The sequence below is a fragment of the Canis aureus genome, chromosome 15 (genome assembly GCF_053574225.1).
Source record: "Canis aureus isolate CA01 chromosome 15, VMU_Caureus_v.1.0, whole genome shotgun sequence".
Classification (NCBI taxonomy): Eukaryota; Metazoa; Chordata; class Mammalia; order Carnivora; family Canidae; genus Canis; species Canis aureus.
In genome coordinates, this window is record NC_135625.1 from 2,369,220 (window position 1) to 2,383,196 (window position 13,977).

Sequence of the window (13,977 nt, forward strand, 5' to 3'; positions counted from 1 at the left end):
CAACTCCTAGCCCCCCTTCCAGCCCCCAAATTATCAATAGTATCAGAACTAACTGCCAGTCAGAAATATTCATGTGGAGTTTAACACGAGCACACATTTGTGTTTGAGCTTGCTACTATTGCATTACATATATTACATAGGAGATAGCCTTGGCCCAAATGTGAAACCGAAGTAATTATGGCATTATTATGAATAATTGAGGCTCAGAAAGAGCTCATCTGAACTCTGAGGGGCACAGGAATTGTGATACTGGATTATAGAGGAGGCAGTCTAATTACAGGCATAATACTTAGCTCTGCAGTGAAAAATATTTACATAGTTATAATAATATGAATATCGTTTATTGCTTTTCAGCCTTTAGACAAATTAAGAAGGACTTAATTATGATTATAACATAAAATATAAATGTTAACAACTTTGATATTGCACAAGTTCTATTATGGCTGAGAGAATACAGCAGGAAGACAGGATCAGAAGACATACCAGTAAGAGGGAGGCTGCCTAAGTGCTTTCTGTTAATGCTGTGTATCCCCTCAGCTCGAGCTGTAACCCCAATAAAGCCTCCCTGGGCCTTTGATTTTTAGGTCTGGCCTTGTTTCTATCATTTCTGGCCCTCAGACATCAATTTTGGGAACAGATGTTGGTGACCACAAAGGGACCGCTAAGACCAGACAGGAAATGCTGGACCTGAACCTCTACGGCCTTGCTAGTGCGGGTGCCCAGGCCCCGAGGCCAGAACTAGGAAGCTCCAGGATGCAGGACGGTGCCCCGGCCAGAGGTCCAGGCCAGTCAAGATGAAGCACTTTTTCCTGTTTCTGTCCTTAGCATGCTAGACGCTGAACCTGAGTGGGAACTTTCTCTGTTTAAGTAGGGGCGCTGCCCTGTTTGGAGAAACCAGCATCACTACTCTGGCCATGCTGTGTCACCTTCAGCTTAAACTCTAGCCCCACTAAAGCCTTGCCTGTGCCTTTGGGGTAACAAAAAAAAAAAAAAAAAAAAAAAAAAAGAAAAGAAAAGAAAAGAAAGAAAAAAAAAGAGAAAAAAAAGACTGTACTATTTAATTTTTAAGGATGATATACAGAAATTGAAATTAAATTGGGAGAAACAAGACATGGTAAATGGGAGTAAAAGAAGTATCTAATCCTCATAGCAATATGCCAATTTATAATTAATTGATTAATTAATTAATTAAGGGCTGTCTGGGTGGCTCAGTGAAGCATCTCCCTTTAGCTCAGGTCATGATCTTGCGTTCCTGGGATCCAGCCCCACATTGGGTTCCTCCCTCAGCGAGGAATCTGCTTCTCCCTCTGTCCCTCCCTCTGCTTGTGCTCTCTTTCTCTCTCTCTCTCAAATAAAGTCTTTACAATATTCTTAAAAACTGAAAAAAAAAAAGATTGATAAAAAAGAATAAGGCAAGCAGTTATAGTACTAAAAAACAGTTCAATGTTATCAAAATATCTGTGGCATAAGAGGATGGTAGTTTCAATGGGACGTTTCTTTTCATAGTGATCCCTGCTATACCTTATTTTTAAATTATGAGCATGTACCCCTTATATTAAATTTCATAAAAGGAGGATGACACAATGAATGGTCTTGTTAAAATGCCCAAGTCATACATTTACAACCGATGTCAGCACCAGTGAAACCTCCTTACATTTATTACAGGACTAATACTGCCTTCCCTGCCTACCTCTCAAGGTTGAGAGATACAGCGGGTTCAAGACTTTATGGACTTCAGCATCTTTACAAGTGGGGATTATATAAATACGATTTTAGAGGACTTTCTATTGGAGTTCATAGGAGTTGGGCACCTAACGTGAATACTCCTCTGTGAAGTGAATATAAAAAAAAAAAAATAAGTCATTTAGGACAACTTGTAATTGGTAACGTCCAGAGCTTTGACTTCAGGGATCTCAGGTCTGCAATGGCTGTTGATAATTATTTCATGAAACACTTTGCAAACACAAAGTGTTCCATCGTTGAAAGCATCAAGGCTTTCATCATCAAAGGTGATGTTTAGGGAAGCAAGACCATGTATCTCTGGCTGGACTTGACCAGCGTTTGCTTGGAGCTGGCTGGTTTCCAGTGGCTTCTGCCCGGTGCAACTGTCCAATCATTTACGTAAAGCATAAACTATAACACGTTGCTAATCTCTCCCAGGCCCAGCATAGCTCACGTCCCCAAATGGCCCTCATTTCTACCTATTCTCCATGTGACTGTCCACGTGGAATAAGGCACTTAAAAAATGAAGTCATGAATCAGGATTTGCAGAGTCTGAGGAGCAGCAGCAAGGAAGTGTCTTAGCCGCCTCATGCTGGGCTAACGTGAGGCGAGGACCACGTCTCCCAGGGGTTGCTTCAGATCACATCACTGTTTCTCATGAAGCAGCATTGTCCCAGTGCTGCTCCTCACCTGCTTCCTTTCTACTTTCTGGACCATGCCATAAATCTGGAGACAGACTGCTGTTCAGCTTCCATTTAAGAAGAGTCCCTTCTCATCTGTATTTTATACCCTATGGCCCTCCAGTGTTCTGGGGACCAAAGTAATTTGTGATATATCTTGGCCCTTCACGCTACAGTCTTTTTGATTTAATAATACAGTAGGGGAAGCATAAAGCAAATGAAGGCGGCACTTAAATTCTGAGCTGAGAGCATCTGTTTTGGTTCTATTTCTCTCCCCCCGCCCTTTTTAATTTCTCCTCTAAATAGGCACCGTGCCTGCCCACACAGGATACATCTTTGCAAAGACTAAAAGAGACAACAGGAACCATAGGTGTTAATGGGGTGAAATTAAGGAAGTTCTTGATGTTAAGTTGAAAACTCCAAGATCAATGAGGAAGACTGAAATGGGGAGCCTCCAGAATAAGAAACCCTGAAACCCCACCCTGGAAAGAAGTCAATTTGTTGCTGTTATAAGAGGACTTAGAGGAAATCAGTTATAAGCAGAGCGGGCTGGTCTCCAGTTTATTAGGTACTAGTTTTATTGAATACATGGTTCTACCTTCTTTCTTTAAAGAATATCACATGACTCCAGAAATGATACACACCTCTGGGTGTCAATGTTCAGGTTAGATACTGCCACTTGGACTTATACATAAATTTTTCTTTCTTTTTTTTTTTTTTTTAATTTTTCAACACTAGCAAAAAGTCATCGTAATGGGATCTAGTGGTGTTACCGTTCATAGTGCTATCAAGAAGAATCCTCCAGTGATTCCTGGAACTAAATCACTAGAACACTGGGGAAGCAGAAAATATACTCATTTCATTTTTATAAATTATCTAAGCCCACTTTACTGAAATTCATTTATGTTTCCCCTAGATAGGCCACATCTACACATTTATAAGAATTAGGTCATTGATTTTCTTTATGATTCAGTTATCCGATGGAATGACAAACTGTTGCAGCTTTCAGATTTGTTTCATAAAACAATTACATCTAATTTAATGCCCTTTGAATTTGCTACTAGCCCAAGCAGTGGGAAAAGCAAAATATAAGTATAATATAAGCAAAATATAACTATAAATGTAATCATCTGTAACGAAGGAGACAAAATATTTATGCTGACAAAAATATATTAATATAGTTGGAATTTAATAAATTGGTGACAGACTAAGAATGATTGTTGGGTGTATTATTATATTAACTTTGACTTTATAAGGCTTATAGTCGTGGAATAAATAAAGACCCTTCAATTAAGAAGAAAACTCCTTGGAGAAGAAAGAAGTGGTAGTGGCTACTATTAATATTTACTTCTTGCATTTTCAGGTTGATTAAAGACTCCTTATGGGATACTCGACATCTGTCTATGCCTCTATTAAGTTCTTGACTGTGGGAATCGGGTACAGCAGTAAGGGGAAAGCGCTGTAGACGAGGCTACATTTTAATGTAGAGAGGAATCGAGGAATCGAGGGTCTGGCTACAAAGTCTGTATGACTATGTACTGTCTTCTGGGAGGTTCGAAGCTCCTTCAGGAAGCCATGTTAAGACGTTATGTTCAAATATAAAATAGCAACAAAATAAGCACTATAGACAGAAGGACTTAAAAAAAAAATCCCAAAAGAGGTTACAGTGTAAGAAATGACAGAAATTTGGACTTAAGTGTAAACTTGATAAATCAGCAAGATTTGTGGAGGGCGAAAAGGTGAACTGTGTAACAGAATAAAAACAGCAAAACTTTGGGATTGAGCATGGAGTGATATGTTGGGAAGGAACTCTTTGGGGAAAAAAGTAAACCAAAAACAAGGCCGTGGTGTGTAGGGTTTGCCAATTTCTGTGGTGTAAATGCTCCGTCCAGGGCGCCCTCCAGCTCTTGCAGAGCACAGGGGAACCTACCATCAGCGGCTGGGAGGAGCACCGACCCCCTGAGCCCTGCAGGACCATTGTACGGGGCAGAAATGCTTTGAGTCTGTGTCAGGGGACACTGGCAGGTGCCATCCGCTGTTCAGTTACACCAAGGTGACCCTGGGACACGTCGGAGCCATGAGGAAGACTTGGCACTTGGCTCCTGTAGCATCAGCGACGGATCTGGCTGAGAGGGAGGTGGCCAGGGAGCTGGGTGCTGGGAAGAGCCACCCAGGAGGAGGGTGTAGGATGGATGTGGCATTCCTCACATGGAGCTCCTGTAACCAACCTGAGGGGGTCCAGGTAAAAAGAACAAATAATGATAAGGGGACCGAGAGTGGGAACAGAGGTGAACGAAAGTTTGAAAAGGAAAAGGTAGCGCGCACAGGGCACAAGAGGCCAAAGTTGCAGGAGCTCCAGTGTTGCCCCGAGTGCAGGGCGCACTGGGGAGGTCAAGGCAGAGGGCATGTATTTGGGACCCCCCCTGCCAGTGTCCTTAGGTGGGACCAGCTGGTTGAGGAGATTCAATGACAAAACAAGGCAAATGGAAGGGAGGCCTGATTTTGAGTACACACTGTTGGGCTGGCTGAGAGACAGGGGCACCCACCATGGCGGACATCTCAAATTGGGTCAAAATGGCTGATCTTCCCGCCAAAGCAGCCATGACTACCACATCAACTCCGGTAAATCAAAGCCTAGATTGGAAACCGAAACTTTCCATCCAGGACTTTCCAGCCAGGGACCACCCCCCATTGTCTATACTATCCCTACCCCCAGCCAATAACCTAGGGACATGGTGTTCCCTTGCCTAATTTGGCAAGGGACCCACCCAGATCCAGACCCGGAACCAGTAAGGCTTAAAACCCCCCACACTCCCCAACCCCGGTGCGACTTCCCTGACCCGGGCCACCTCTCCGAGTCATGCAACCTCACCCGGGAGCGCTCCCCATTAAAAGCACTCTCGAACCTACTGCCTGGCTCTGCTGTTTTTTTTATTTCTCCGCTGTTCATTTTGGAAAAAACCTAACACACACCATTCTTTTGACAAAACGGAGAATAATCAGTAATGATAAGGAAGGGGGAGGGAGAGAGAGACAGAGAGAGGACAGGTTCAGAAACGAGCAGAGGAAATAAGAACTTCTGGAGGAAGCACCAGGAAACGTGGGCAGTAGGATTCCCTCCAGGGTGGGGGAGCCGTTGGACACGCTACGCCTGAGCCCCACCACCTCCGAGCTAGAACACCCTGACCCCGTCACACCTCTTAACTTCAGATTCCTCGGCTACAGAATGAGCCTGTGATGAGACACCTGCTTGCACAGGTAAGACACGAAGCAGGTGAAGCGACTGGTCCGGCCCAGCTGCCGGCAGCACCTGCAGAGGTCGCAGGTGACACTAGCGACAGGTCATCGTGCCCGAATGTAGCACCAGAGAGATCTTAGGACACCACAACGTTGAACAGAAAACACTTTTTTTTTTTTTCTAAAAGGAAAGTGTCCATTAAGTAGCAGAGACTGAACGAGAAGCGCACAGGGGACAACACGCTGCTCCGTGAGGTCCTGTGGCCGAGGCTGTGACCTTGTGCGGCTGTGTGACTAGAAGCCAGACGCGGGTGCGAGTCCTAACGCAGCACGTGCTGCCTATCTCTGGGACCTGCTCAAAATACAAGCTTTGATTCTTTATCTATTAAATGAGTGTTTATGATTATTATTTCTGTGGTTGTGAAGAGCATCGCTGTGATCCAAGTAAAGCCCTCGGCACGCTTTCTGGCCTCTTATTAAGGCCTTAATAGATGTTGGCCACACTTTTAGTTCTGAAAACCTAAGTCGAGTTTCTCTCCGGAAAGTCAGAACTTAAGCATTGCAGTCAGCTCTTCCCTAAAGTTACCGGATCAGTAAAATAATGTTATGGAAGAAGGTAAAAGTCACAGGGCGTCGGGAAAGTAATCCTAACCTTGCCCCGAATCATGCCGCTGAGCACTTGGATAGGGCACAGCCTTTCACGACCACCTTATCTCAAAGTCCTAAGAAATCCCAAAGAGTCCTTAAAAGGGATAATTTAATTAACGATGGTGTTTGTCATTTTTAATGAGAAGATTAAAAAAAATAAAAAAGGAGCCGTCGCATCAAGAAGGATATAAATGCGAACAGTAAAGCCTGGAAGCTGTGACAGCAAGTGATAACATTAGGCGGAAAGGGAATAGAGTCTGAAAAGCAGAATGAAGAAACATTTGGATATTTAAGGACACATCTATGCCTGTTACTGGCTTTCCAGGACCCCCATGGCCTCTTGGGGTACAGGTGACATGACTTCTAGGAACAGAAGGTGCTGGCCTGGCGGGACCCAGCAGGCCGTGAGTTCTCTTCCTTGAGCGGAAGCTGTTAGAGCAACAGCCCCAAGGCCATGTCCACAGTTGGGTCCAGGCCACCGCACCCCCGGCTGTGGTACGTACCCCTGCAAAACGGAGCCGGGAAGTCCCAGGAAGCCCCGTTGCCCGGGCTGACGATGCAGGTCAGGATCGCATGGCCTTCCAAGATGTAGCCAGACAGGCAGCTGTACCGGATCTTGTCTCCTATGTTGAATCTCGTTCCGTGGAGAACTCCCTTCAGGATCTCCCCGGGGTTTCCACACGTGTGGCTAGGTAAAACTATGGAAAGAAAAAAAAAAAAAAAAACAGAAAATTTAAAGATTTTTCTATTGAGATCGAGTTTTAGCACAAAACATGCACCGCGCGCGAATCTATCAGATTAGCAAATTGAGCATAAACATATTTTCATTTTGCCCCCCCCAAAAATAAACAGAGACAATGTGTTCATGTTTTAGAATATCTACCGTTCAACCATTTTTAAGGATCCTTCTAGAGTATAAATAGCTACAGTTTGAGAAGAGGGAGAAAATACAGTTGAGAAAATACAGTTCTGCCCGGATTCTGTGTTCTCGACGATGTCTAGGATATTTTTCTAAGGATGCTACTCTAGAGTCTCAGGGAGTTCGCAGCCAGATAACAAGGGAGGAAAAGGTGGACTCAGAAGTTAGGCCCGGATGGATAGTCATGCCAGGGGGACCCAGGCCTGACTCCAGGACCCACGCTACCAAACACGCGTCGCTAGTCAATGTTTGATCAACGTTTCTTGGGCAAACAACTGAATTAAAGAATAAATTGAGGATTTCGTTCGTTCATCTGTTGGACTTAAGAAAGAAACGCACGACTATTCTATTCCGACGTGGCCGTTGGGCTTCATGCGGTCACGGGGTCTGCTTCCCAGTGAAGTTTTACCCGTTAGTTTTGATAAAGCAAGTCAGTAAGAAAGCCTTGATTCTGGTCTTTCTTGACCTGCTCACTTTTTATGTCGAGAGCGTTCTCTGCCTAATTCGACCGCCTGGAAACCTCCTCAACAGGATGCCAGTCCATACTCACAACATGATTTTGATCTTCACCGATTTACCGTTAGGTTACGTGGATCAAGGGGATGATTGCTCGTCGCTGTCGACATTTCTCTGCTTTAAAGTTAGCATAAGATCAGTAAGAGCTCTCATGACGTAGTAAAATAAACCAAGGAAACTGCCACTTAAAAAAGGAAAAAATTCCCCCCCCCCAAAAAAGCATTTCCAATAAACAAATAATTTTATGTCTGTATCCTTTTAAAAAAAAAAATATCATGGCCCTGGGGGGGGGGGTGGATTTGGATATATACAGAAAGTTAGTGCAAACTCTTGTTTTCTTTGTTTGTAAACTGAGAAAGAAAACTTTCCCAGTGAATAGGGAGAGACTATCTGTGATGTCTAAAATGATTTTTACTACAAAATTACTTATATAGGTATGAACTAAGCTATGTGGAAACACTTAGAAAACAAACACCACAACTTAGGTAGGTAATATTGACATGTTTATGAAATTACTGTGTACATAGTCAAAGTATGCTCAGTTCTAGATTTTAAAAAAATTAGTTTGTGAATCCAGTCTGCAAAAATCTGACAACACGATAGAAAATAATTCTCTATAATCTACAATCTTCTCTTTCATTGAAAAGAAAGTCTGTATTTAACTTCACAAGCACTAAGGCAATAAATCTATTTAAAATCATGTTTAGAAACATGATTTGGCATTTAACCCTCTCTGGCTTTTCTAAGGCGGAATGTTTCAGTTCCGTCCTGGAGAGACACTCGCACTGACCACCCAGGATACCTGCCGGCCAAGAGGCTCTGGGGGCCTGAGAGCCAGAGACAGGGAGGGCAGGGCTGGATTTCTATCACCAATGGGAAAAGAGAGATTGGGGTGGGGAGACATGTACATAGGAATGCTTTTGGTGTTTTCCTTCCTGGTCCCAGAATATTTAGAATATGCAAATCCCTTCTTGCCTTTTTAAAATTTTTTTTTGGGGGGTGGATCTTTATTATTTGCATTAAGTGGCACAAAGACGTCTTATTAGATGGCATATAAATTCACTTCAGAATGTGTCCAGTTATATTGCTTCCCCAGAGGTAAGAGTTATCAATGTAAATCGATCGAAAATTGTAAACCCTGCTACAGAGAACCATAACACGTGACTGGAAAAACCGCATAAGCCGTTCTGAAAGTTGAATGCGGCTGGTTCAACGTTTCTATCCACTTGTCTATTGAAAAGAGCAAGAAATCATTCTTTTTAAAGATTTTATTTATTTTTTCATGATAGACATAGAGAGAGAGAGACAGAGACCCAGGCAGAGGGAGAAGCAGGCTCCATGCAGGGACCCTGATGTGGGACTCGATCCCGGGACTCCAGGATCAGGTCCTGGGACAAAGGCAGGCGCTGAACCGCTGAGCCACCCAGGGATCCCAAGAAATCATTTTTAACGATTGGCATTAGGACAGATAACATACATGACTTTTGCACTGAAAGACTAGAGCAACAAAAATACACCATGAAGGATCTCATGCGATGTTGCTGCTTGCTGCGTGCGCAAACGTCATCCTGTGTATCTACCTACTACCTGTTTACTATAGGGAAAGAAAAGGGAAGGGGAAGATGTGTAAAACCTAGCTGTGCGGTCATTGCTAGGGAGTGTGGAATTGCATGAGCTTTGAAATGAATAAGGGGGGAAAAATCTTTCCTAAAAAAAAAGATCTCCCAAAAGTAGGCCTCTGGGGGAAAAAAAAAAATCCATGCCTTAAAATTTTTAAGAGTTGAATGCAGTATTTGGAAACAACTGATGGGATTCAGAAAGAAAAATAATTTTGGCCATTCTAGGTCACCAGGCTAGGGAAGCTATCTGTAATGTAATAGAATGTAGATGTGGAAAGTGATGCCCCCCCCTCCCCCAGGAAACAGCAGGAAAGGGAGGGCGCGCCGGGCCTACAGTGCACATCGCCTCTCGAACAGTGAAGATGATGTAAAGGATCTTTGCGACGTGCAGTTGCAGGCTCCCAGGGAGGGCTGGTGTCACACACGCCCGTCAAAGCCCTGGGCAGAGACAGGAACCTGTTTCTGGGCTACCCCAGACTCCTTTTCTTCTGTCAACTATTCCCTGACATCTTAGACTGATATAAACATCTTTTTTTGTTCTTTTCTACAGAGTTTGTCTTCATTTTAACATCTTGACAATCACATTCAAGTTCAGAAAATGTTCACTCAACACTTAAAGTTGCAAGGCTTTGTTTTCAACCGACAACAAAACGGAATGGAAAGAGAAGTGGATTGAAGACTCATCTTTTGCTCTTATTAGCTCTGTTAACCTACTAAAAATGTGTTCTCTTCAGTATTTATTTCACAGGGGACAACATGAGGATTGAAGGAGACAATGCGAGGCTCAAAATACCTGCTCTGTGTGACTCTCATTGGGCTGCGCTGCAACCACCTGCTCGGAGTTCAGACCTTGGATTGCCCTTCCATCCATGTCTACATGGTTCTAGAATAACATCTAGCTCTCGGCAGGAACTCAACCAATTAGTAAATATGAATATTAATAGAAAGTATCTCATGTATTCTTCTAGATATAAGATTCATAGCATTTGTAGCTTGATGGGAACGGACAAAAGCTAATGAGTTTTCAAGAACCGACTGAATTAAGTGACATTTCAGAAACAACAACAAATTATTACTTTAAAACACTTTTTGCCACATTCAACTAAAAACGTAAATGGGACTCTGAGAGTTAAAACGAATTAACATTTTTTAAGGCAAAATATCTTACCACATGAGAAAAAGTGATTAAAATCACCACTTGGTAGGACAAAGTTATAAATTTATAATTAACATTTTTTAAAGCAAAATAACTTTACACATAGGAGAAAGTGATTAAAAACTGACTTAAAATTTCAAGTCACTGGTTGGTAGGACAAAGTTATAAATTTATGATTTGGGGAATGGGGATTTTTATTGTCAATCAACGTGATTTTAGAAAAAAACAATACTAAAATAATAATGTGAACATTGTCAACAAATAGAAATAACTGAGGATGAATGAAAATATTCTCTTCCAGTTGCAAATGACAAAATGGTAAAAATGTACACATTATAAAAGCATTATCCAAATCATTTAAACGGTATCAAAATACCCTAAATTCTGAAAGATGGATGAAAATAATTATAGGTCTACGCAAAGATTTAAGACAAAGACATGTAAAACTTGCCAACACACAAAAATCCAGGGGCTGGGAAAAACTAATTTAAAATAAACACAACCCGAATGGCATTTCTGCCAATTTCATTTTAACTAATTTTTTACCCAGTTTCCCTGAAAATAGTGAATGTCCCTTTGTGTCTCCCATGGTAATGAGTACACATTAAGTATTTAGTAAATACTTATTGAATTGACTTGAACTCTAATTTTAATTCCCTTAAATCCTTTCTTGAAGTAATTTGCACTCTTTCCCATGGATGCTTCAAGAAAGAAATTCTTATTTGGGTAATGGGAATTCAGCACCCATTGCATACATTTGGTAATGGGAAAGGCTTTCTTGAAAGGAGCTCTGGGCACAGTTCCTCCTTCTCAGGGCAGGTCTCATTCCACCAGACCGCGTGAAGCCAAGTCTGTGCACCCAGGGCTTGAAACACAGGCTGCCATTCTCACTACACTCACGGAAACTCCCTCCGTAATGCATTTGATTTGGCAAGTGCGTGTGGTTGCAGCTCAGGGCCTTCATTCGGCTCTCACATCAACCTTTACCCCGACTGTTTAAGTGATGAAATGGATGTCATATCCTATCCGTTTCCAGGAGAGGAGCAAAAGCACAATGCTGAAATAAAACACAGCATTCATAGTCATTATGAATGGGACAAAAGGCTAGTGCACAGAAGTTTCAAATTCATCAGAGGAGAGGTAGCATTTTTCACAGCTCGTGCACAATCAATGAAATGTCACTGGGCGCGATCGTTTGGAAACGGGGTCCCAGAGGGTGTATGTCAGACGATTTGTTTACAGTTTGTCTTTCTGGGAGTCTCTCTGCAGCTCAAGGAAATAAAACTTCCAATACCCACATGACATACAACACTTCAAGTGTGAACTAAGGAGATGAGACGTGTGTCCACGGACCGTTTGCCCTGTGCCCCCTCCCGCAACCTCGGGGAAGGATTAGAAAAATAGGGTCATCTAATTTCCAGGAACACTTTAAAAGTTAGATTTTCAAGTCTTGACATCGGGCGTCTATTCTTGGTATGACTCTCTAAATCATGGACGGTTGCCGAAACAAGAGGATGGAGAGAGGGCAGGGACGTGAGAAAGACCAGGAGGATGGCTCAGTAGGCAGCAAGAACGTAACGCCTTCTTTTCCAGAGTCACTTTCTTCATGGTGGAGAAACACTGAGGGGAAATGCTGCATGAACACTAGGACTTTGACAAGTGACAGTAGCTATAGGAGTGAATGAAGAGACGACGTGAGTTTTATGTGTATCTCAAGGTGAAAACTGGTAAGATTTGGCCAAATTAGAAAGGAAAATTCATCTCTAAGGGAAGCAGTTGTAGCAAGTGACCATAGATCAATACAAGGACAGTGCAGACATCTCAGTTTGTGTCTTGAAAGGGGGGATGACAAGTAAAACCTACAGATGGTGTGTGTGAAATCTAAAGGAAATAATGCAATTTGAAGAGTTAGCAGGAAGTCTGAAACAGAATGAGATCAATATACATTCATGATTCTTATTTTCCCAGTTCTAAAGCATCATGGGAGTTTGAGGAAAATAGTAGAAATTTACAAGTATACAGCGCTTCTAATATATACCAGCGTCAGAAACAATAGAACTAGAAAACGTCTTTGGGAACCAATATTGTCATTACAATGGGAAGCCAAGGAAAAAGACATCCTCGTTCTATTGTTAGTCATGTTAATTCTACTTTATTATTCCTGCTTTATTATAATAGTAATACAGCACAAACCATGAGCTAGACACTGCTTTAAATGCTTTGTGTACATTAACAGTATGTAAGAAGTACTATTATTATCCTATTTTTATAGAGGAAGATACTGTGGCACAGAGAGGTTAATTTCTCCATAGCCACCCAACTGGCAAGTACTAATGGTAGGATCCAGAATCTCTACTCTTCGGCCCTACAATAAACTTTCTTATGAACATGTCAACATCAAAAGAAATAGTATAGATGAAATGTCTTCAAATCTGTACTGATCTCTCAGGGAGCTTTGCTTGATATAATAATGTGAGTGATTAGATAACTTTCTGCAATGGATCCTTTCATGGTCTTCGTTTTTCCTTTCTCTTTTTAGAGTCGGGCTCAATAGCCACCATGGAGCTCAACACGGGGCTCAAACTCAGGACTGCAAGATCCAGACCAGAGCTGAAATCGAGTCAGACACTCAACCGAGTCATCCAGGTGCCCCTCATGGTCTATTTTTAAGTCAAAGGCAGATGTTGTCTAAATGGTACTAATCTGGAGCTATAGCATCTGAGCCTTTGCCATCCCAAACAACACAGGTATTAATCCAGGTACAAGTTACTGCAAATCTGACAAAAATATTTCAATGAAAAATGAAGAGTTATCTATTGAGGAGGAAGCAGCAACTTTAGGAAGAATTTATAGATGGTGACCATCTGTAGACAATACACAAATATGACCATGATAGCCAATGATGCAATATAATAAATTTCATTCTGAACATTTATGATCTTTATTTTAAGATCTGTGGAGTGTGTCCATGGAACAAGGAAAGAAGTACCAAAGAAGTTGCTAAGTTTCTCCTGACTGGAGGAGTTGCAGTGGACGCAGCTGAAGGAAAAGAGGTCAGGATCACAGGGTCAAAGCTTCTGGAATGACCAAAATTAAGGAGTTGGGCAATCCTTCAACTCAATAGAAAAATGACCAAAAGTTAAGAGTCAGACCAAACAGAGAGTCCAGGAGTCAAGCTGAGAAACAGTCATGGACACATGGATGCCTGGTAATATCAAAGGTTGAAAATGCATCATCATAAGTGATGGACGTACAGAAAGAGCAATAAGAAACAGCACAAGATGTACTTTTCAGTTGTCATGGAATTGTCAAAAAGGAAATCTACATTAAATTTATCAGGTAAATTTACAGACATGGTTACTAACTTGTAAATCATCATTGTGACCGTTTTTCTTTCTTCTTCCCAAAGTGAGGCTTATGTTCAACAAACGGATGTTCAGTTGATTACAAGTGTCTCAATATTTATGTAAAGATAAGGTG

The 13,977-nt window shown here is 42.0% G+C and overlaps 1 protein-coding gene across 2 annotated transcripts in view; it reads right to left on the bottom strand.

Moving 5' to 3' along the window:
• The window catches only part of CSMD1 (CUB and Sushi multiple domains 1), a 1,870,054-nt gene that overhangs the window by 954,883 nt on the left and 901,194 nt on the right, over window positions 1-13,977 (bottom strand). For both annotated transcript variants that reach the window (XM_077848529.1, XM_077848528.1), the window contains exon 4: window positions 6,791-6,985. In XM_077848529.1, coding sequence (XP_077704655.1) covers window positions 6,791-6,985 — 195 coding nt within the window. The remainder of the gene's footprint in view (window positions 1-6,790; window positions 6,986-13,977) is intronic.